At 43.1% G+C, this 25,035-nt stretch overlaps 1 protein-coding gene across 1 annotated transcript in view; it reads right to left on the reverse strand.

Annotated features, from left to right (window-relative positions):
- Positions 1-519: 519 nt before the first annotated feature.
- qsox1 (quiescin Q6 sulfhydryl oxidase 1) overlaps positions 520-25,035 on the reverse strand; it is a 31,590-nt gene continuing 7,074 nt past the window's right edge. The window contains exons 5-13 of the mRNA XM_035176965.2: positions 24,873-24,963; positions 24,353-24,498; positions 20,653-20,787; positions 20,439-20,568; positions 12,847-12,969; positions 11,054-11,192; positions 8,733-8,906; positions 3,038-3,199; positions 520-2,457 (exon numbers count right to left, since the gene is read on the reverse strand). Of these exons, the coding sequence (XP_035032856.2) occupies positions 1,655-2,457; positions 3,038-3,199; positions 8,733-8,906; positions 11,054-11,192; positions 12,847-12,969; positions 20,439-20,568; positions 20,653-20,787; positions 24,353-24,498; positions 24,873-24,963 (1,903 nt within the window). The 3' untranslated portion in view covers positions 520-1,654. The remainder of the gene's footprint in view (positions 2,458-3,037; positions 3,200-8,732; positions 8,907-11,053; positions 11,193-12,846; positions 12,970-20,438; positions 20,569-20,652; positions 20,788-24,352; positions 24,499-24,872; positions 24,964-25,035) is intronic.

Raw genomic sequence — 25,035 nt, forward strand, 5'->3', positions numbered from 1 at the left:
AAAGTGCACAGTAAGTGCTAGTTAGTCATGTTAGTGTGATGGAGGTGTTGGGAGAGGAGGTAAGTTTCAAGGAGGTTCTGAAGATGGTTCACCACTTAGGAACCAAGGCGAAAAATAGTCTGGACTGGGATTCTCCTGAGTGCAGGGATCGCAAAGCCAGTCCACGTTCCTTGTAGGAACACAATGGCTAAGAAGGACCATAAGTGTGTGCGATTGAGTTCATGGATGCAGACACAGAAGTTGGCCTGTAAGCAAGCATTAGAGGGTAGCAGGTGGAGGTCAGTGTCCATGTTTGTGGACAATTGGACCTAAGGAAGTATATGTATTGCAAAGAGAAGGGGCCTAGCACAGAGCCTTGGGGAACCCCTTTTCTGAAGATGATGGATATCGACATTTGTTCTTGCCATAAAACAGTCCATATATTACAGAGGCTTAACTCTTCTCTATAAAATGCATTAGTTCAAGCACACCTTACCAAATTACAGTTTTCAATAACAATAGCATTGAAAAAGCAATGAGTCCTTATCAAAAATAATTTTATTGATTCAGACTGAAGCAGTGAGGCAAACAGAAAAACACAGTGATGGTCAGCAGAATCTTCACATCGTGGACACCAGCCAAAAACAAATCCTGCTTATTCTAAAACCTTGTCCAGTGTGAACATATGCATCGCTCCGCAACACTTCAGAAACAACACCAGTAGCTGTCGTGTAGGCTCAGCAGTGTGATGTCATACTCAAAGACGTGATGTAAAACCCAGTGTAATGTAGACCTACTCAAAGGAGCTGAAGAACAAAGGGCTGATCAGCTATTCTCCGGAGAAAGCGACTGAGCACCTTCTGGTCCAGTCACAGTATTCAACAAAAAAGCTGCAGTCGCACAACACTCACAAAGAATTTAGGTGAATGGATTGTGGTTTTGCCATCCCATTACTTTACAAAACTCACAGAAAAGTGACAGTCATCTTAAATCTGTAATTTAAGATCATTATTTTTGAAATCACCGAAAGAAAATCACCTATTTGAGAATTTAAATCCACTGATTCAAATATTATTTACATGTAACTATTTACAAATCATTAGAGAAACTATATTTTTTTGGTCATAGTACACAGCGAAGTAGAAGGAGGCTTCCATAACGTCATTAACAAACAACAAAAACTAATTCTGTTGAACAACCCCCTCCTCCCAAAAATGTATGATTATTGATTTATTTCATACAAATAAAAAAAAAAGTTAAATTCATTAATTAATTTCATCCTTCATAAGTGGTAAATCAAAATCAAAAGCACAATTTTTTTATCCTTAACATAAGCACAAAGCCCAAACAGAAACCCACTCATTGAAATATATGTGAACCACAGTCACAATGCTGCCTTCAGGCTCTGGAGGACGGATTAAGTGCAAGGATACCTAACTCCCATGATTTTCAAAGATGTAAAAGATACTAATTTTCCCTTCCTCCTCTAGTTAGACCCTTCCATAACATTCAGATGTCCCTGGCTTCTTTCGCCGAAGGTAACAGTTAAGTGGACCACCTTAAGATGACATTAATCTTGACACATCCCCTTACACTAACCCCAACCTTAGCCTACATGAACCTAATGAATGTTAATCATTGCTGTGACTCAGCTCAGATCTGGACACTCTTTGGTTCAGGGCAGGGATATTTTAACCCGCCGTAGCCTGAAGCGGTTTTTGAAGAACAGGTACATGGCGAGTAGACACATAGAGGACAGGAAGTAAAGAATGACACACAGGCTGATGTCCACTTTGGAGAATCCGATGCTCAGCATAGACATCCAGTGTCCCTTGCGGCTCGACTCCTCGCCAAAGTACTGGCCTGTCAGTTCTCGCTTTTGCTGCCACTTCCTCTTCTGCCCCACGTCCAGGTCAAAGTCAGACTCCAGAGGCTGCAGGCCCACCATCCCAAGCCCCGCGTCCAGCTCCATGCCGAGCCCGAACACAGGCCCGGGCTCCTGCTCCTCCTTCCTCTGCAGGGTGCGTTGTTTGACCCGGCTGGAGGCGGCCAACAGCAGCGCCTTGGCCTTGTAGTGCTGGTTGACAAATGAGTCCAGATCCACAATGTCCTCCTGCGTGTCTCGCATCCTCATCCCCACAATGCTCGGCTTTTGGCGGGCCTGCTGCTGCCTTCGACCCATCTCAGGTTTGGCCCAAGGACTCGGCTCAGGGGTCTTACTGCCCATCTCATCTGCTGCTGCCGCTCCCTCCGCACCTTCCTCCTCTTCATCCGTCACTGCTTCATCCAGCGGCTCCTCTCCCTCCTCTTCTTCTTCCTCCTCTTCTTGCGCAGTGGGCTGTACTGGAGGATGCATCATAAAGTCAGAGGCCTCCCTGGCTTTCCTTTCAACACGTTTCTGAGCTTCTAGAGCTCGCTGCTGGCTGGCGTGTTTTTCCCTCTGTTTTGTCAGGATCTGGCTTTCATCTTCAAGATAGTCTGACAGGGAAAGGCAAATAGACACATCATTATTATTATTATTATTATTTATCCACACATCATCTCACTTATCTTGCTCATTATAGCAAAGAATATTGTAACCACATATTAGAGGAACTCTCAGGCTTGGACGGGTTCGGACAGAATTGCTCAACTATATCTCTAATTTAGATTTGATTTGATTTGATTTTGATATAACAAACTTTAAATGTTATAGAATTTGAAAACAGAGTCACACAAATGTGAATTGAGCAACAGATATAGAAGTAATATCGGGTGGGTCAGAGTGACAGAGTAGGGTTATTTATTCTTTTTCGTTGACCTGTTTCCTCTTTTTTTATCTTCGACTGTTTTATTTGAAATAACAGATTTTTTGTATATCACTTTCACTTGTCAACTGGATACTTTTAAAAACACATCTTTTGAGATAATTATTGTTAACTGAATCATTGCTCAATAAAAATATGTTAGAAAAGAAAAAAACACAGGTGCAGTTCATGATCATGAGGTAGGAGAAAGAAGTACATTTTTGTAGTTTGGTAAAAAATGCATCAGACCTGAGCTTTTCGGAAACTCATACCTGTGAGGATGCTGTCGGAGGAGAAGTAGGACATGAGGAAGGGCAGCACCTTCTCTTGGCTCCACCCGTGGTCCCCGTTTTCCTTCACCATATGGCAGGAGGGACACATTTCTGGTGAAGGCCACTGGATCTTTGGGAAGTTGGGGTCTTCAGTCAAAGCCCCTGGAGCGATAAACACAGAAGTAAGGTACAGCAGAGTTGTGACTGCTTCAGTACTGGAAGAAGTTCAAACAAACATTCAAAAAAAGGATCAGTTGTGACCAGGAGAGGGTTGGCGTGTGATTGAAAAATAAAAACCCCTGTGTGGTGAGAGCCACAATAATAAACCTGCTCTATTACTGACTCGTGCATTTTTCTGTAAATCTTCTATTTGCTTAAAATGTGTTTTACAGCTTTTGCAGCTTTACAAAAATCTACTCCATTACACCCAGGACAATATTGCATTTTGAGTTTATTCTGTTACTTTACAGAACGATAAACATATGATAATTTCAGATAATATAATGTAGTGCTATACATTTAACTAAATGTGGTCCTGGTAGTTTATAGAGTGGACTCTAGGGAATCCATACGGTACTATGTAGACTTATTATAACATAAGAATGCTGTGTCAGGTAATAATGTATTTTTACCTGTGAGCAATTTATAATAGGTCTTGGAAAAGTTGTTTTTGAACACTCAACCTTGTGATTCAGTATTGTTTACGTTGTTCAGGATCTCAGGCCTCCCTCTTTGTCTACTCCAGCTGCATCAAAGTCTTCACAAACTTATATTAGAAAACGTAACCACACATCTCTGAGCTTCCAGTCAGCCGCTTCCTCTATTGTTGTTTCTTTTATTCTCCTTGTTGATGCGTTGACTCGAGGATGTAAGTGCTTTGAGGAGTGTGTGCAATCTGGGCTGAACCCATTTGATCTTGTCACAGTGCTCGTAAAAACTAAGTGCCTATATGCATATGTGTATGTATGTGTTTAAGTGTATATATGTAAATCATCTTTCTGTGCATGTAATCTAGGGATTGATATTTTGTGTGTGTATGTGTATGTGTGTGGGCGTGTGGATGTATGACAGGGTCTAATAATGATCAATGGGCTTCTGGGATGTCCCAGTGGGAGGGGTGGTGAGATAATAGATGTGGCCAAAGTGGACAGCTTCTCTACGTGGGTATACGCCACACGCACACACACACACACACACACACACACACACACACACACACACACACTCCCTGTTTTCAGGCGGCAGACCCTGGTGCACTGGACCACCTGTCTTGTCCTTTCACACCCTTTTGAAAGCGGAGTCCAATCTCCAAATTGAACATGAGAGCAACAGAAACCTCTAAGGGCATCTGCCCTCCTAATGAATTAGAAACTTTCTCCTTTAACATGTTTTCTTTTATGTAGCCGCCGTCTACCCACACCCCTCATCACACACACACCCTCACACACACACACACACACACACACACACACACACACACACACACACACACACACACACACACACACACACACACACACACACACACACACACACACACACACACACACACACACACACACACACACACACACACACACACTTTCAGGCTCATACACAAGCTTAGGTGGAGGCACACAGTACAATCGCCCACAGGGACACCAACACAGGGCTGCGTCTAGTAATAAATTGCTTGTTGTCACCAACAGGCCATTGTGTGCACGTGTGTGTTTGTGTGTGTAAAAGGAGAGGGGAGAAAAGCAGAGCAGCAGCAGGTCTGTCACTTTACAGCACTGTCAATTTACATCCTCCAGCACCTCCATCGCTGCTCCCTCCTCCTCCTCCTCCCCCTCCTCCTCCTCTCCACCGCTCAAGATTAATCTCAGTCATATGCAAGTGTATGTACTCTGCATACAGTACTTTACATAAAGGATACATCAATTTTACTGTGTCCTGGATGGGCTGCTGCCTGTGGGTGTGTGTGGGGGCTTTTATACATTTCAGCAGGTGAGAGCATGCACACACACACACACACACACGCATGCGCGCACATACACACACACACACACACACACCAGATGCCTCACATCTCTCCCCTTATTCTAATGAGCTTGCCACATTTGCGGCCAGGGTGACTTTAGCCATACCAGCCATACTGAGATTGCCACAATGGGCTGTCACTGAGATGTCATCACCGTCGCACATACATATTCATCAGGTATAAATATGTATTGTTCAGCACGTCAAACTAGCTTCCTCAGCACTAATTCTGTAAGTGAGGATCACCTGCACAAGGAGCCATCATGGCTGACGGGGAGCGCAGCTGATGTCAGACATTTTAATCTCATTTAAATAACCACGAGAAAACCTTCCCACATAATCTGGCATCACATTTGTGGTCAGATATATTATATTGTTTAGTTTTACTTTATCTTTATCTATCTTAATTCCAGGACGTTCTATAGCATTGCAACGTAGGGAGTTTTTCAACATTTTCTCGATCTTGATTTTAAAAAATCAGACATATTTAAGGACTGATATTTGTGAGTGTGTGTAGTTTGGTGCAGAACAAAAATTAAATCTATCTAATGGATCTAGTGAATTTAAATGTGGTTTCATGAGGGGACTGATGGGCCTTGGCGGAGGTATGCACTTCTCTGAGCGCTACAGCAGAGACTGTCTGCACACTAAAACTTGGAAGCTCCCAAAATATTTTTGATGATGCAACATTTGCCAAACCAACCTCTGACAAAACATTAAGGTGAAAATATCAATTCTGGTGCCGAATATGTGACTCAGATAGTCAGGGGCTCTGTTACAGATCTGATTGATCGTACCGTAGTTGTAGTTGTTCAGCTCTGTCCTTTTAGGGAAACCCTACAGGCTGTTCGAGTTGTTGTTTGTCAACATGCACCATTTATTGAAAAATGTAATTGACATATGCAATACTATAGGAAATTTCAAACAATGCCAGGTCCTAGGAATAATCAAGATGTGTCTGTGTACCATAGAATCTCACATTCAGCAGGCAGTGCTGCACATGATTTCACAGAAGTGGAGCAGCGAGGCCCGCTGCAGCTTTTTGTCTGTAGAAATGTGAATCAGTCTCAGCCTGTTGACAAGCAGCAACAGGACAGAGCTGCCACCAGTCTTCATTCTGCCGCTGCGAGGAGGCCGAGGGCCCTGGGGCCTCTTTGTTGCCAGCTAAATTAATTGTTCAGCCGCTTTACAAATAGATGCTCTTTCATGCATGGCTGCTCTTGAAAGGAGGGGCGGGGAGGCCTGCTAAAGAGCTCCACTTTAGGCAAAAGGGAGAGGAGGGGTTGAGTGGATGGAGTGTGCTCTCCTGAGGGAGACACAGCCACTCATTGCTACAAACACAGCCAAACCCTCAGCTCCTCCCTCTCTCTCTTTCCCTCTGTGAATCTCCCGACTTATCCCCTGTGGACCCCAGCCCGCCCTCCGCCGTGACTAACTCCCCCCTGCCACACGCCACAACTTGACCCATGTTTGGAAACGCTGCGTGTGTGGGGAAGGGGCAGGAAACGAGGGGGGACCGCGTGTGGCTTGTGTCATGGTGTTTGCCACCTGCTGTCACACAATACCTTGGGAATTGTGTGTCTGTGTGTGTGTGTGTGAGTGTGTGTAAAGAGGGGTGGCTCCTGTGGGACCCATCCTGTGGGGATGCTGCACTATTACTTGTCAAGCAGAGGATATGAGTCCCAAGGGACAGTGAGTGGAAAGAGAGAAAGATGGGCACGGCAGTAGAGAGGGAAGACACCGTGGATGAAGGGGGGAAGGCTGAATAGTGCTCAAGTGTCTGGGGAGCAGACACTCGCAGGGACCAGTGTCCTTCTAGTCCCTGCTGTTCAGGACACAAGCTGTCCCTGAAAAAGGGGAGGGGGAAGTCAACACAAACAAAAGGCAGTGATTTAACAAAGTGGGCTGTTAATGACAGCCCTGCGCCTCATAAAGTCATGGACACAGACGAGGGAGGAGGGACACTCAGGGGCTGTTTAGCAAGAGTGACATGAAGAAGCGTAATATGCAGATAGGGCCGGGTCAGAAACGAGAGAAAACTTTAGAAACTTCTGGACAGAGTGAGAAAAGACAGATGTCTGGACAGGTGATGAGAGGAAAAAATGCAGAAGGAAAGATCTGAAGAGTCCCCTTTCTGTGTAAGACCATGTTATCAACTTGAGCTGCTTTCAGACGTGCACTGAGGTCCCGACGTTTGCCTGAAAACATTCGGAGGAGCTGAACGCAGATGAGAGCAGTTCAGCACCGAAAATATCAGAGTAGAAAAAATGTCTACTGAATCTAATGGATTCAGGGGGACAAGGCCATGAGTCAAGGTATGAGTGCAGACTTTGGATGAATAGAAAATGTTTGAAGCCTGGTGAGGCGATAGTGGGGGGACACTGGGGTAAGGGTGTTAGAGGGATGGAAGAGGACAGAGGGGGGAGTCAGGAGAAAACGGGTGAGGTAGAAACAGATGATACTTGCAGGGCTAAGACGAGGTGACAGCTGGTGTCTGATCTGAGGATCCACCCTTCCTCATCCCCTCACCCTCTTAGTGGTATTACGGGGGTCTAACTGACCACGAGGGGAAACTGGAAGTTAAAATCTTCCCCAAAATGGAGGAAGGTAAGACTTATGATTCCATGGAGGGGATGTGTTCACATTGAGGAGAGGAGCGAGGAAAAAGGAAAGGATGTGAGGGAGTGGGAGGGACAGGGACAGCACTGAGGGCTTGGCACACAAAGAATTACATCAATCATCTGTACTAAGTTTGTCAACTATTCTATTTCCTGTGTAGTTTCTAAGAGAGTAAATTCTTTATGTTTTCTAATTTATTGGTTGCATCTTAAATCATAATATTTGTTATCACAGTATGATATTTATAAAAAAAAAAGGAAAAGTTCCAAAAACTGAAAGGAACGCTAAAAAAACACTAGATCACCTATATTTAAAACAGAAAAACTAACATTTTCTGAGTGGAAACTGACAAATGTAACTGGAATTCTCTATTTTGTAATTTACAGAAAAGACACATTGCTTTTGATTATTTACATCAAGGTGGTTATTTTTTCATCTGCATTTGTTAGTCATTTAGCAGGATTATGCAAAAACAACTCAACCCTGGATCCAAGATTTAAAAAAGAATTTCTTTAACAATGCGAGATAGTGCTTTTTTTTAAACATTTTTGCAGATTTACCCGAGAATAAATCCTGGATCCTGATGAAAAAAAGAATGCACATTTAAAGGACTGATATCTATGAGTGAGTGACATTTGGTGCAGCGTGGACTGTTGAGTCTTGACGGAGGTATGTGTTCTACTGAGTGCTATTCTTGTTTTTCTTGTGACATTAAAAAATATAAGTTAGTTTCATCTGTCAAAAGGACATTGTTCCAGAAGCATTAAGACTCGTCACCATCAATTTTAATGCAACTCCATTTGTGCTTTCTTACGTTGCCCTTTAAAAAGTGAGCTCTTCCTGAGTCTTCTTCACTTTCATTCAGAGAACAACATATGATGGGTGTGACTTTCAGGAAGAAATTACTCACATCACGGAATCTAAAAATGCTGTATAACAGCTTTTCCACTGTAATTTAAGGAAAAACTAAAAGTGAACCACAACTGCTAACTAAACAATGAAAAGGAGACTTTTGAGATTTTTCTAACTATGTAACCTCGACTGTGCTAACCCCCACCTGCTAGTCTGTTGTTGACGCGATTGTGTTTGGCCCACAACCACAGGACGGCCGCCGACATGTTCACCATCGGCAGACCTTCGCTCGCCATGTTCTCAAAGTGCTCTGCACACGGCCTGCAGCCGAAGAAGCTGTGGACGTATTTCCTCATCGCAGTCAGCACCTCCTGAGGATCTGGAGGGGGAATAAAAGACACCAGAGGAGTTAATAATGGAAATATGCAGCGTGCGTCACAATATGGCTTTTTAACAAAAGACCAGCAAAAGACTCAGTAGGAAAAACACAGATACCAACATTAAAATGTTTAGCTCAGGTGTCAACATGCAAAACACCAGGACCCTGAAACTGAAGCAGCTAAATGGAATTCAGCCACTGATATATTGTAACTATCACTACACACAGTTATTTTTTATTCTGAACATACAGCTGATGGAAGTTGAAACACACAGGAGTAAATGTAAATATGCAAATGCACAGATTACCTCATGGCAACAATCAGACATTATCTCTAATGAAAAGCACAATAACCTGCCCCTTGTAAAGCCATACATTCAAACGTACAGTGAACGTGCACTGCAGCCTGAGAGCTCGCTAATGGCAGAGCGGGTCCACAGCCTCCAGGATTCCCACGGTTATGTGGGCCAGGAGTCACAGAGAGCTGGGTTAACCCCATATTGAGATGAATAATCTATGCCAATGGGATAACCCAACGTGGAGATTAAACACAGTTAACCCACTGTGTGAATGGTGGCCAGGCCGTTGTCTCAGGACCTGAACAGTACGCAAACATATTTCCACAGAGCTGTTCGGTTTTGTGCTCGGCTTAGCAGGAAGTTGAGATGAGCAGTGGAAGTGTGTCTGGGAGCGTGTGTGTGTGTGTGTGTGTGTGTGTGTGTGTGTGTGTGTGTGTGTGTGTGTGTGTGTGTGTGTGTGTGTGTGTGTGTGTGTGTGTAAATAGGGACAAGCTTGTGTTCAAGATGTTCAACCTTCACTTGTGTTTACTCCTTTGATAAAGTAGGCAGCTTGTGTATATGGAAGAACTGAGTTTCATGTTATGGTCAATATTGTCCTGTGCGGGTGTGTTACCACCCATTAAGATGGTGATCTGTGGGGGGCCAGATGGACACCCCCTTTTGGCCAGTCCATCTGCAGGTCACATGACGGTACGTAAACCTTGGGATTAATCTGTGTCTGTGTGTGTGTGTGTGTGTGTGTGTGTGTGTGTGTGTGTGTGTGTGTGTGTGTGTGTGTGTGTGTGTGTGTGTGTGTGTGTGTGTGTGTGTGTGTATGAATGTATGTGTGTGTCCGTTGAAGGGAGATTAACGTCCCTGCCAGGAGCGGAGCCTCCGGTCGTCTGTCTGTTTTATTAACCACTCACATTCCACTAATCTAACGTAATCCCTTTTCACACAGTCACAAATAGGCTCAATTTTAGCTGCGACCAGAAGACACAAAGCACAGGATGGGAAATTATTCTGGTCAAAACGTCATGGAGACACACGTCTGTGTTTCTCTGTGCCAGACTTTTGCCAGTTTGATGTAAAATCAGGTCTGTGTGAAAGAGAAGTAGCCCACCCCACATTCTTGGGCTAATTTGTATACAAAGCCCTCACCTCACCCCTGTCTCTGTGAACTCTCAGTGCCCTTTTCTTACCCAGAGATAGAAAGAAGGCATTTTGGGAAAGTGAGGACAGGCTGTTCGTCACTTTTTCAAATGGCTATAAAAGGGTTAAGACTTTGTTTTAGGATTAGAATTGGTTTTAGGTTAGGGTAAGAGCAAGACCAAGGGTTAGGTTTGGGTTCAAATGCAGCACTCGAAACCCCCTTGTGTTTAAAAACTCAGTATTAGCATACCTGCCAATTGTGACGTAATTTAAAGACGTATAAGTGACTGCTCAGAGGGGCACGGGCACAGAGTTATCGTGCAAGTTTTAAGCCCCCCCCTAAATAAATAATTAGAAATAAAATGTTTAAAGGAGAACATTGATGCAGAGGGGGCTGTTTTTATTGGTTAGGGTTATAGGCAAGATTAAAGTAAAATTATATTTCATTAGTTTTAAATTAGAACCTGTTGGGGTAAGAGAAGTGGGCAGGGAAGTAGGTCTAACTCTGAGAAAATAAAGAAACAGTGATGAAAAAATTAAAATAAATAAATGAATTAACAAACAGAAAGGGTTCTCCTTCAATATAAGTGTGAGGGTGTGTGTGTGTGTGTGTGTGTGTGTGTGTGTGTGTGTGTGTGTGTGTGTGTGTGTGTGTGTGTGTGTGTGTGTGTGTGTGTGTGTGTGTGTGTGTGTGTGTGTGTGTGTGTGTGTGTGTACCTGAGCTTCCAGCCGTCTTGGCCTGGACAGTGAGAACATGGAAGAGAGTCCACACCCCACAAGGGAAACGTCTGAATTGAGGCTGTGAACCCTGACAGCCCACCCACCTCTCTCCCTCGGGCAAAGCCGTGTCTGGAGACTGAGAGAAGGAGAGACCAGAAACAGAAAAACACAAATTAGAAGGAGCTCAGAAAGATAATGTTGGTGATATTCTATATTTTTCTTATTGTGGATAAATCCCATAAAAAGACCAAAACCAATGACAGAGTGATCCTGCTAACAGCCAGTTCCTGTGTTTTAATACAGTGGGATTAAGTCTAAGTGCGACAGATAGTGTTAGAAAAACAATGTTAGAAAAACAGACAAACACATTGTTGGTTTAAGTCTTTTCTTGGGATTTGTTCACGATAAGAAAAACATAGAAACTCGCCATTCTTCTCCGTTGAAAATGACAAAGATCGTCTAAAAAGTGGAGCCTCCCCAGCTTTCCCCAACTTGTTCAACTTAATGAAAGCCGCTCCGTGTAGTTTCCTTGATCAATGAGAAGTCAATCTCAGGTTAATGGCTCGGCCCTCCGCTAATGAACAGAAACCATACAGATCTCTAACCATGAGCCTCGGCTGAATCCAACGACATATTTTCTTTGACATAAAGTCGTTTCTCTCACCACGCTGCGTTGCCATTGCCGGCGTGATTGACAGGGTTACTCACATGTCAATAGTAAAGATTTGGTGTGTGTGTGTGTGCGTGGGTGTATACAGAGTCCATTTCCTCTGAGGCGAAGTCTATTCATACCTTCCCATTGATTCATTGATCCATTGATTTGCCTGCTAAAAGCTAATGATGTAAGTAAGTGACTCTTTCAATTTGCGAGGGGCCGTATACCGGAGGCATGCAGGCTTCATTCCAAAGACAACAGCACATAGATTTTCAGGCCGTATGTGCTGGCACCGACACAAGGGCAAAGTACATATTGAAACACCTCCATATTTATCTGTTTCTATGTATTTGTACCGTGTGTTGTGATGTTTCTTCGACGGTGTCTCTGAGGTGGTGTTGATCTGAGGAAGTGTCCAGACTGACATGTCAACTCGTAGCTCAGCAGAACGACGAGGCTACTGGGTAAATTTTGTAATGACCTGTCCTCTGTTCTCCCTGCAGCGGCTTATCTCTCTGGGGCGCACTCTATTTTCATTAAAATGCCTCCCTACCTGCTCAGGCTGAAAAACGTTCCGATTCATGCACTTTCTCGATGCTGTATCTCGTACAGAGGCCACCTCTGAAACCAATGAATGAACCAAAGATGGAGGACGGACAAAAACAGTGAAACCTTTGGACAAGAACAAACAAGAAGCTCCAACTTCATTGCAAAGAGGATTCATACTGTCAAAACATATTTGATGGCTGCCTGCAAAGCTGCTTTCATGCACTGAAGTCTGGACATTTTCAGGAAAATTGTCCGTAGGTAAGAAGGCAAATATCCGAGTCAGTTGCTTCGGACATTTCCTGAACATCACCCTGAGAATTTCTATATCTCAGGGTGAAAAAGAGGAGCCATACGTGTAGAGGACGCAGACAAAGACCTGGAAAAGTTGACACCGGTGTCGACATGCTGATACAAAAACATGTGTTTTTCCGCTGCAGGATTTATAGATCATGTCCTGCCTCCAGCATTATCGACCCCAGGCGCCGCCCCTTGCCTGAACCGGTCTGACCCGGACAATCTCCTTCTGCATATGTTGAAAGGCAAACGTTCATGTCTAAAAACAGCTTATTTCTCTGTCTTGACTTACCTGTGCTGAGTTATCCACCATCTCTTTAAAAGCCTCGTAGGAAATCTCATCTCCAGACTGGTCCTGTAGCCAGGAGCTCAAACTCTTCAACAGGTTCATCACCACAGGACGGCCCGGAAAGTACTGCAGGCACAAAACAGCAGAGCACAGTGGAAACAAACGATTACGTCATTATGGTGCAAACAAGGTGTAGAGAGAGTTACTGTCATTATCAATTCATCCCCAGGTGAGTTGAGTATCAGATTAGAACTTTGGACAATAAAATCTATAAAAACAATTGCTTGTTGTTCAACAAATAATCCAAATTCAGATAATGTACAATTGAAGAAGACTAGAAAACAGCATGAAGTCACATTAGAAATGTTGATCCTGTGTATATTTAGCATCACTGGGATGTCCTGAGCTAAACAAAAGGGGGGACCGGGCCTTTGCAGTGGCTGCCCCTTCTCTCTGGTACAGTTTAACTCTTCATATCAGTTCAGTCCAGACCCTCGAAACATTTAAATCATTGTTAAGACCCACTTCTTCTCACTGGCTCTCAATTCAAGTTGAGTTTGCTCTTGTGCAACATTTTAATTCTTAAATGTTATGATGTTTAGTGTCTGTTTTTTTTTTTTATATGTATCTTTTATACTCCATTATTTTCAGATTTTAAGCCGGCTCAGCACTTGGGTAAACTGTGGTTGTTTCAAATGTGATATATAAATAAACTTTGACTTGACTTGCCTTAATAAACACACAGTGTCTGATGATGAGTCGCCAGACCATCCTCAAAAGTGTTTGTGTGCTACGTAAAAGTTGTGGTCTGAGTGTTTTTCCTCCCCAGCACCATTCAACAATCTCCCTAAATGTGACAACAACAATCGAGCTTAAGCCTTTTCCTTCATTAAGATCCATTTCCTAAGCCGCTAACACCACTTAGCCACCGTCGACTCGTGGCTTTGTCCTGTTGAGTATTTACTTCTTTTCAAACCTGCACCGCCATGGCAACTCCACAGCTGAGAGGAAACGTGACACTGCGACTTGCAGAGGAAATCCAGCTGATGTGCGTTTGAGACCAGTGATGACAGAGTGAGGACGGACGGAGAAAAACATGTCTTTACACACACAACGCCGACAAAAGACACCGCTGATGTCTCAAGTGTGCTGACAGTAGAGCGGCTGAAGACATTTCAGCTAAATGTGCTTCCCTCTCCTTTACAGTAAGCCTCTTTGTGGAACAGTTGGAGATAATGGTTCTGTTTCCAGGACATAAACACATTACAGGGATCAGGCTTTTTCCAAAACTGACACAACAGGACGACTCCCATGGTAACTTAAGTTGTAATATTTAGCTTCCTTAAAAGACAAAAGAGAAAATGTACATAATCTACGAAAAAAACAGAAAAAGCAGAAGACAGACAGAGCTGGAGTCAAGCAATACGTGGAGTGGACCTCTTTTGAATTGCATTGTTGGGTCTTCTTGACTCGGCCTCCGCCATCTGTTCACCAAACACACCTGCACACTCTGGCGTTCACACACACGCCTTTCAGTCTGTGGCTCAGCCGTCCATTCATGGTTCCCCTAACAGGATCTGTGTGTTCCACCCTGACCACTTAACCAGACCCCCAGTGATTTGCTTAAACCTCCTTGTCCAAGGTGAACACAGCGCTGCCCTGTCCCTCATCTTTACCCTCACACCAGAGCGCCACAGAACCTTTAACCCCTTCATCCGCTCAGCCTGCAGGGAATGATCTTTCTCTCCAGCCACAGACAGAAGTCGGAATCAGACAGTTGGAAGAATTCAATTTGTTTTGCATGGTCAGAAGCTACTTGTCAAAAGATACTTAACACACATCACTGTCAAATGCTTCGCTCCTTCATTCCTATTGTAGAAAAGACACCATGAGTGAGTTTGGCTGCTGAATGAGTCATAAATTTAGATACAATTTCAGATTTAATAATGATTTACTATACTATAATTAATCTTTACTCTTTCACTTGTTCTTTAATTGTAATTTCAGTTCAGAAACACAAAACCTTAGTAACAAATAGAAAAATGTACGTATTTGAACTGTCAAATGTTTGACCCTTAAAGTGTGTGTATATGTTTGCTGATGCCGATGACAACACCAATATTAGGAGTAAAATATTATATTTATATATTAGATATTGATGAATCATCCAATATTAAAGGGGAAAAATTGTGAACGTTTCCTTACTTGTTGCCATCGAACCCTTGTAACAAAGAAATCTAATAGAGGTATATTTTACAGCTTTACCATAAACCTTATTATAGATGAAAAGGAAACACTATAAATACAATATAACATAAATACACATCTTTTCTGAATTGTTTACTCTGTGAAATAAAAGATTTTATATCCATGCATCAGCAAACGCAGTGTGTGTGTGTGTGTGTGTGTGTCTAGTACAAACAAAGTACTAAAGGTGGGATGTATCGAGCAGGCTGGTCAAGGCTGGTGATGTCAGCCTCTCACTACTGGGAGTGTGATATAATGGGTTTAGGTTTGGATCTGGGGTCTGAACGTCGACTCGTCAGAAAAGCTCATTAAGGAGCCATATGAATTTAACCAGAAGAGAAAACGCAGGTGTTTCCAGCTAATGGACTTAGCTCAGCATCACCGGAGCAACACTATTCATGAGCCCTCTGGTTCTCTGGTGATCCACAAAAAAAACTCAAGGCTCAGGTTCAACTTTTAAAATGTATGTTCACCTTAACCGCTTTTTGTATTCTTTAACATTCACCCATCTTTTTGTGAGCTCCCACCGAACGTCCCTGGTATTGACAATCCATAGTGCACAACACATCAGACACCATATTTACAGCATATCAGTAATTAGTAGCTTAAAATGTTTTACCTCCCAGGGATGATTTTAAATTGCTGCATTATGTTGTGGGAGTGGTGAATCTTTTCGAGCAACAGTACGACAATCAGAATTTATTTACTGGTCGACTCACAAAGGAAATAATACAAGAAAATCATACGCTTAAAATAAATGTTGCATGTTATAAACTTTTCAGAGGAAATTATCAGTTTTTATTTCCTATAAACACTGACAAGGTCACCATGAAGTGTAATGAATCATTAGAGTTAAGATGCAGGGGTAACACCAAGTGAAACCCAATCAGAAACGCAACGCATGGTGGTGTGAAAATTACAGAAAATATATTTGTATCAGCTAACATGGCCATTTATTTTTTTTAATTTGTGAACATTTTTATATTGAACCCCACTGATCATTAATTGTCAACTTCACTTTATTTTCACCTTTCTCCAAAGAGTTTTAATTTGACCATCTTTCCACTTCCACTTCGAATCTGTCCATTTCTGTCTTGACAAAAACACACACACACACACACACAAACACGTGTCCCCTCATCTAACCCTGTAGCCCCTCTGGCCCCCATCCCAGTTGGACCATGACAATCCCCTTCACCCCGGCAATATGTCATCCCTGATCCGATTAGTATCAGCAGCACTTGAGAAACCGCAAGCTCCTTGTGGTGAGGGTCCCATGAGGGAGGCATCTGTTGGCTGCAGCGCAGACCAGGCCATGGCCGGGGGAGGAAGACAGAGGTGAAGCCCCTTGGTATTAATCCAACTTCAATCCACCCGAGGATGCACCGGGGGGCGCGGCGCGAGCACGTGTCACAAACCGAGAAAAACTCATGTTTACCAGCACACATTTACTTGTTTTCTACTGTCGACTACTTTGAAAATGAGTTATTAAGTAAGTTAATTACTTAGTTAGTAATATGACCCATAAATAAAGACAGCTGATTTTTAAGAATCTTTGTTATGAGAGACAATTCTGTACATCCTGTTCTGAGCCTTGGCATTAGAAAGGGCGAAGCCTCTGTCCCTTTAGGCCAAAACACCCCCCTCCCTCCTCTTAATTCTTTGTTTTATTCCCCTGCCCCAATGTCCCCTCCGGGCTGAAAGGCTTCTTTCAAGAAAAGCAGGATAGAGGTGTAATCCTTAAAAACCTCACTGTAATGCTCTCATGCTTCCAAGGATCCACTTTTTTAATCCTCATATACATGTAGAGGATTCATAAATCCGGCTTCAGCCTGACAAGACAGCAAATCTACTAATATTGTGACCGGGTGCAAAGAAAAAAAAGAAAAAGAAAAAATAACAACCCTCATGTTTACATGTTTGGATGGAGACGCGATGATGAGACGCATTGATTGAGGATCATAGAGAAACAAGCGATTCATGGAATTATAATTCTTGGACAGACAAGATTGTAATTTTTTGGGGGGCCAGGCTAAGAAGATTAAAAAAACAAAGGAGACAAATAAATATACATTTACACAGACCTACTCCTAAAAATGCATTAAATACACATTTAGAGCCAAAACTGTTTTAAGCGATTAATCAATTAGGCATTTGCGAGAAATTTGACTGGTAAATATTTTGATATTCAAGTCACTTTCACACAAAAATGTCAACTATTTAATCTTCTACATTTCCTGTCTTTCATTGAAAACAGGATTAATCAAGAAAATAATTGGCAATTTATCCGCTAACTGAAATAATGGTAAGCTGCAGCCCTGCACACATGCATCATCGCATGCAAATGCACTTTCTACTAATTGTTCTATATTAAAAAGCACAATGAGGTTCAGTGAATGCGTCACGGGTGTGAGGCGGTGACACCACACTGTGGTTCGAACCTCGTGAGTCACTTTCACTCTCATCTTATCACATGACACATGGGGGGTGTTCAGGTGTCACATTTTACATATTGTAGTAATCAAAAACAGTGAGGTCATTTCTGAACACTCATTTGAATACAGAGGAAAATAAGAGCCGAAGAGAAGAAGGATTCTAAACGAGAAATACATTTAATTTTCTAAAATCCAGAAACTGCATCATGTGAAATTGTGAGAAAAAACAAAATTACACCAAACTGTAAATTTATCAGCCACACTCATCCAGAATCTCTTTATTTCATTTCTGTCCCTGTTCCACAAACTTCTCGCTCATCTTACGTTGACTGCTCCTAACAAGCGGCCGACTGGAAGGACTCGGCCTCTCTGTAGCACGTGTGCTCGGTCAAACGTCAATAAGAACCGTCACAAGTCCCAAACCGCTGAAACACAATGATGGCCTCTCTCCTCAGCTGCACAAAGCCCCGCTGAGTGGCTGCCCCATTCTGGTGGGGGGGACAGGCTAAAAATACCACTGGGACCTGCCGCTATTGACTAAACAAACTGAAGCTAATGGGAGGCCACAGTGCTGCGCCACACACACACACACATACACACACACCCGGCATACACCCACATACATGGATACACACCAGCTTGCTACAACACCTCCCTAGAGAGTGAGATATAATCAGAGAGATTGGTGGCAGACTAGGCCAGTGAGACAGCCTGGTGCGCAGCCAATAGGGACAGGGCTAGCAGGTCAGGCCTCATCATCACAACATGTTTGCTTGGGTGGCACACTTCAGCGAGGAAGGGGGGGGCGGAGAGGGAACGAGGGAGAGTGTGATCAGCAACGAAAAAAGGTTGAAGAGAGTGAGGAAAAGAAAGAAAAAGATTATTCAATTATTTAAAATCGAACAAAAATAGAATCCAAGAGGGCGAAGTAGAAATTAGTAAACAAGTAAGAGAGGGTGATATTGAAAAGAGGATGGAAAAAGACAGGAGAAATGGAGGAGGGAAGATCCAGGGGGGAGAGTGGGTGTTTTTTGGATTGGCACGTTCACAAGTATTTACAGAAATGCTTGCGTGAAGCCAGAAGCGAGGATACGGCCTGAGCAGAGGAAGGAGGAGGAGGAGGAGTAGTGGTCAGGGCATCGCAGCCAGGTTTTCTAGTGCATGATACGAATGCATCTGTGCGAAGCGTGTGGGCGGTGGGTGGGTGGCAGCCACGCTCCAATCCCCCCGGGAGGTTCCCACGGCGGGCCAACATCAAGAGGGTCAACTATACCCAGGAGAGTCTTTGTGATGCGGCTCCAGTCAATCACTTGTGCTTTTCAGTAATATGTCTAAATGTGAGCGCGTGGTGAAAAACACCAAAACAATCAGCCGGGGTAAATTTGCAGAATAATCTAATGGATGCTTAATGAATAAAACAACATGTTTGAAAGAGGGAACCTGATGCTGAATAAACATCAACTCAAATCTACAGTGAACAAGTATTCCTCTGTCTCACTCTCCACCCAGTGGTGACCTGCTGTAACTACATTTTTCTGTTGGACGTGAATGTCCTCCACGATGTCCTGGAAGCTTCCAAAATTAACACATTAACACTTCAAGGCTACACAATTTTAAAACTTTTATTTTTCTCATTTCAAATTTATTTGCACTTACATACATCCAAAAGCTTTTGTCTTTCCTGATCACCGCTGTTGTCTCCACCAAGGAGGTTATGTTTTAACCCATGTCCATTTGTTTGTTGGTTGGTTTTTATGTTTGTAAGCAAGATTACACAAAAAACAACTGAGCGTATTTACACAAAACTGCTGGAAGGATACAGTATGGACCAGGCAACAATCCATTACATTTTGGTGCACATCCAGATCAGGAGGTGGATCCAGGTATTGTTTTACTTTCCTTAACATTGGAAGATTATTTAACATTTTCAAAGTATTTTCAGTGAATAATTATTGGATCTTGATGAAATAAATCAGGGATATTTAGGTAAGTGATATCTATGAGTGTGTGAAATTTAAATTTAAATTTAATGGGCCTGCTGGGCCTTGGCAGAGGTATGCGCTCTACTGAATTCTAGTTAACAAATCCCTTTGGTGAGACAGATAATGTTTCTAATAACAAGCATTAAAGATTAAAACCGGGGGAGGAATGTAAACACACTGCTCATGATTATGATGCCCCAGAATTCCTACAAATAAGAATATAATGGATTGTTCATGCTTGATATTTAAATTCAGATGAAATACAAAAAAATCTAACAAAAATGGAATCCAAGAGGGGGAAGTAGAAATTAGTAAACAAGTAAGAGAGAGTGATATTGAAAAGAGGATGGAAAAAAAGAAAGGAGGAATGGGGGAGGGAAGAGCCAGGGGGGAGAGTGGGTGTTTCTGGATTGGCACATTCACAAGTATTTACAGAAATGCTTGTGTGACGCCAGAAGCGAGGATACGGCCTGAGCAGAGGAAGGAGGAGGAGGAGGAGGAGTAGTGGTCAGGGCATCGCAGCCAGGTTTTCTAGTGCATGATACGAATGCATCTGTGCGAAGCATGTGGGCGGTGGATGGATGGCATGGTGGCATCAGGGCCATTCTACTTTAAAATGTTATTCTGTTTTTATATTTATAACTTAAACAATCCACCCATGTCATTATCTATACCGCTTATCCTTTTTTAGGAGCCAGGCCGAGGTCTGGATCCAATCCCAGCTGACACTGGGCGAGAGGTGAGGCACATTCTTGACAGGTCACCAGTGTCTCGCAGGTCATACAACATACAGACCAACCACCATTCTTACTCTATTAACACCTACGCTCAATTTAGAGTCTCTGATTAACCTATAACTAAAACGATGACATGTGCATTCTGTGTCTGTGTACTGTTTGTGTGCATGCAGTGCTCTCACTGGGAACTTTACCTTAGCCAAGACAGCAACATACTTCTTGAGAGAAATCAGGGCTTCTCCTCTAATGATGGTGTGAGCTGCCACCTCCACACGTAGGGAGTAGTGCAGCGTCGACTCCAGGTCCAACATGTACACCCTGGACCTGGACACACAATCACACACAGATAAATATATATATACACAATAAGAAAAGCTGAGAAAGATCAGGTATGTATCTTGTTCATACCTGTTGAATGGTCTCCAGGGATCCTCTGTGCTGTTGATGAGCACATCTCTGGCGACCGGTGGAGGCTTTCCTGATCGCACCACCCCCGGCAGCCTCTGGAGGGCGTAAGAGTAGAAAGTACGAGCCTCTACGATGCTGTGAGAGAGAAGCACAGGTGAGACTGACCCTTAGGTCACTCAACATTTACTATCAGACCTAAAGTAGTAGGTTTTTTTGTGCTTTTTGTTAAGGCCAGGCCCCTTGGTATCAACTGAGGAAAGTCTGAATGTTACAGAATAAAATAATATTTCAAAACGTGCGTTTTATTATCTGATGACCGTTTGGGGAAACCTTTCCTGTTTCCACTGAGAAATGGTTTGTCAACTCTGAGGTGGGAAAACTTGCCCCGACCTTAATCCCATCGAACACCTTTAGGACAGTGCCTGACATCAGCGACCAAAGGTTGACGGCCCAAGAGCTGGGCTATATTGTCTATAGAATTACCTGAGAGTGTAATGTTCAGATGTCCAAACACTTGTGACAATATAGTGTGCAGGTAACTAAGTTTGAACAGCTTTGTGTTCAGAACGTGTCTCCTGCAAGGAACCTAAACAAAACGCACTATTTTCTTATTTTCAGTCTTTTGTTTCAGCCGTCGCCTGCCATGAAAAAATATTTTATGACCTGTATTTTTTGTGGCCATATATTTAACACACTTATGGGATTGCATTTTGAATACCGAGCAGATGGTGCCAAGGTAGCGAGCGAGAGAGAGAGAGAGAGAGAGAGAGAGAGAGAGAGAGAGAGAGAGAGAGAGAGAGAGCTGGTCATTTAGCCATGTGATAACCCTGCAACTGGAACCAAGGCCAATAATGCTTTCTCTCTCTCTCCCCGCTCTCTACCTCTCACTTGCATTCTCTCTCCACCCCTCACATCCTCCTCTCATTTGCTTTCTCCCCTTGTCACGCACGCCGCGAGAGAGAGTAAGGGAGAGAGAGCATCGTAAAACTGCAACAGGATGGTAATAAGGAGGATGGATACTCCGGGCCCGCGCTCACTCACACCAGCCCGGGACTCAATTACACCTGCGTGTCTGGTGGGAGTGTACAGATGTGAGGGGAGAACCATTCATCCAGCAGTCCCCCAGGGCTGTCGGGCAGGCAGGCGTCAGGGTGGGCTGGGAGGGAATGCATTCACCTGGGACCAGTACACATTACATGCATGACGGATGTGAGACGCCCCTGCACGCTCTCTCTCTCTCTCTCCCTCTCTCAGACACACACACACACACAGACACACGCTCATACGCAGACACGCGCTGCACACGCTCTCCCAGGACCAATCAGACATTCAGTGATGATGGGAGGCCATCTGTCGCCGTGTGCGGCTGGGGCTTGTTTGGCAGGTGAAGCCAGAAAAGCAATGGCATTGTTTTCATGCAAGAAATTAAAAAACCTCCCCTCTGTACAGTGATGGAGATGAGGGGGGTTGGAAGGGGAGAGATGGAGGGTGAATAAATAAATCGGCAATAAATCATTTCCTTTTTGCATTTGTCAACTAAAAAGAGTCCTCTTTGCATGCCAAGTTATTGAAACGGCCAAACAAAGAGGCAGAAACAGCAGATGAATTTGCAGGGTGAGGAATGATCAGCGCCGCTTTATGATGGTGAATAATGGGAGTGATTTTGATGCTCTGATCCCATTAAGAGGCCAGATGTTTAAAAGTATTCTCATGAATAGGGTTCAGATAATGAGCACACACCAAGGCGCTTTTGAGGAGAAAGCAAAGTTGTTGCACGTGGAACAATAGAGAGTGAAAGGGAGTAAACTTTGTGTGTTTGTACGTTTCACATCGAGCTAAACTGAATTTACATTCAAGACTAACTGGTACGGAACAAAATACAAATACAAAATAAACAAAACAGCTGTTCCCCGGCCTCACACCTCCGCCCATTTGCTTTTAAAGATGTTAGTTCCTCAGATTAATTAAAGGTCCTATATGCAACATTAGCATCGGTTTCAATTTAGCAGAAATTTTGGGAGTTTAGCATCAAACCTTTATACGCCAACAGCGGTCTACAGCGGTGGAGAGGAGCACGAGTGTTAAATCTTGTTTTGCTTCTATTTCTATTACTCCTCTTCTACTCAAATGAGCATGCTAACCAGCTAGCCATGTCCCGTCCTGTCTCATAATACCAGTTTGCGATAGTGAGTCCCTGAAGCGTCCAGTCTCCTCTGAGTCCAAGATATCCTGTATATAAATCATGACAGCTCCTGAAAGGTGAAGACTCTTGCTCCCGATGCCCAAGATGGCGCCGGCATATTTTGGCTTCATTTCTTAATAGTGGGAGGAAGTGTAGACGCGTCGTCCATCTTTATATTCAGTCTATGGAGAGGACGCAGAAGAAGCGCTGCCTAGCGGGTGCATACTAACCTCTTAGTCAATACAGCTGTTGATGCTTGTGCTGGCTATAGCAGAAACTTTGATATATTATATTGTCTTATATTGTGACCAACTTGTACTAGTCTCTATTCTACATGGATACATTTTGTTTGCTAGACTTGCAACATGTGCCTTTCGGTTAATAATAAAGTCGTACATACAGTTGTTAAAGTTTTTTGTAGAATTTGCGAAGGTAGCAGGTTGCACTTGGAACACTGAACAGTTGTGTGTTAACAGCAACAACATTGTTTTTCTACCCCATTTGTACCAGTGAACTGTCATGTACACCACAGATACCAATGGGCAATAGCTGAAAATGTAAAGGGAAGATGACGCACATCCTGTGGGTTATCTTACTGTTTATCTTTGGTTACTGTTACAGCTCGACTCGATTCTAATCTGTCCTCCTCCAATTTGTGAGTTTACATAGTAGGTTTGTCTTCTTTAGAGCAAGTGGACCATAAAAAACCTTCAGTGAGTCTCCACCAGTGCTGACTTCATTCTCATGTTTCCCTCATTAGTAGTTCAATGTCAAAGAGCAACGGAAACACTGTGCAAGTTCAAATTCTGTCCTGGCACTCGCAAACTCAATTTTGGAGCTTCACATCGCCCAAAATGTTGGTGCTTTGTCTCTAAACTTCCTTTTCACAGAATGCCCTAAAGTTAAAATCTCTGCTAAAGATACGACCTCTCTCACCACAACAGCTGCAAAACAACTCATGGGAGGGTCAACAGATGCCAGTCAAGCAGGGTGTGTGCACACTCACACTCACACTCACACAATCCTCACATGCGGATTTGACTGCAGTCACTCCAAGTCATTGTTGTTATGGTTACATTTACATCTACAGGAAATATTATCTATGCACATAAAAGCTGGAACAAGCAAGACGTATCCATGATGACTGTCCTTGACTTCATATTCTGTAGTGAAGAGAAATGGACGACAATCTAGTTCTTGTGTTTTGTCAAAATGAATAAAAAATACATGCAAATCAAAACACAAATAAAAATATATCCTTATATTTAAATATAAATATATCCTACCAGACACTAACTGTATGTAAAGATAAATATTTAAAAAATATGTAGACATGTATAATAAATGTGTAATGTTTTTCTTACTATGATCATAAATCTCCATATGATAAATTATCATGTTTTTCACCCTTTGACACATCTTCTCATACATTTTTTAGAGGTTACTGTTGTCGGCATGAAAATATAAAGCATGTATTTTTCAGTCAAGGTTTAAAACACACACGCTGCAGATACTCACACTTTGAGTCTGGTGAAGTTGCCTCCAGGATAATAGAGGAAACACGATGGGAACTCAGTCACTCCCAGTTTGGTCACCAGTCCTTCTTCTGTGCTCAGGACCCTCCGCACGGCAATGTTGTCAAACTGCAACAGGTCCAGGGTAAGCTGAAGACACACACACACACACACACACACACACACACACACACACACACACACACACACACACACACACACACACACACACACACACACACACACACACACACACACACACACACACACACACAAACACAAACATTTAAACATACTGACATTATATGTTGTGTATAATAGTATATTAGTATTTGTATAGTTAAGTCTTTCTTTCCCTGTGGATAACTTTACCAGGTAACTGGTTCAGTTACTTGTGGATCTAAAGTTGACTGGTTTACTATATTCAGCTGTTTTCAAAGCACATTTCTCCTCCTGCCCCAAAAGGATTTGATATCCTAGAGACACCACACACAGCTCGGGCTGATGAAAACACAAGCTGTTACCTCTCGGCCGATGTAGGAATTGGCCTCTTCAAAGATCAGGGCCAGGTGTTGAACATTGTTTGTCTCAAAGAAGCTGTCGAGCTCTGCTTCGCTGCAGAGAGAGGAGCAGACAAACCATGTAAGACACATCATTTGTACTGTAACTGGAGTTCAGTTCATCACC

This window comes from Hippoglossus stenolepis, chromosome 14, assembly GCF_022539355.2.
Source record: "Hippoglossus stenolepis isolate QCI-W04-F060 chromosome 14, HSTE1.2, whole genome shotgun sequence".
In the NCBI taxonomy this organism is placed as follows: Eukaryota; Metazoa; Chordata; class Actinopteri; order Pleuronectiformes; family Pleuronectidae; genus Hippoglossus; species Hippoglossus stenolepis.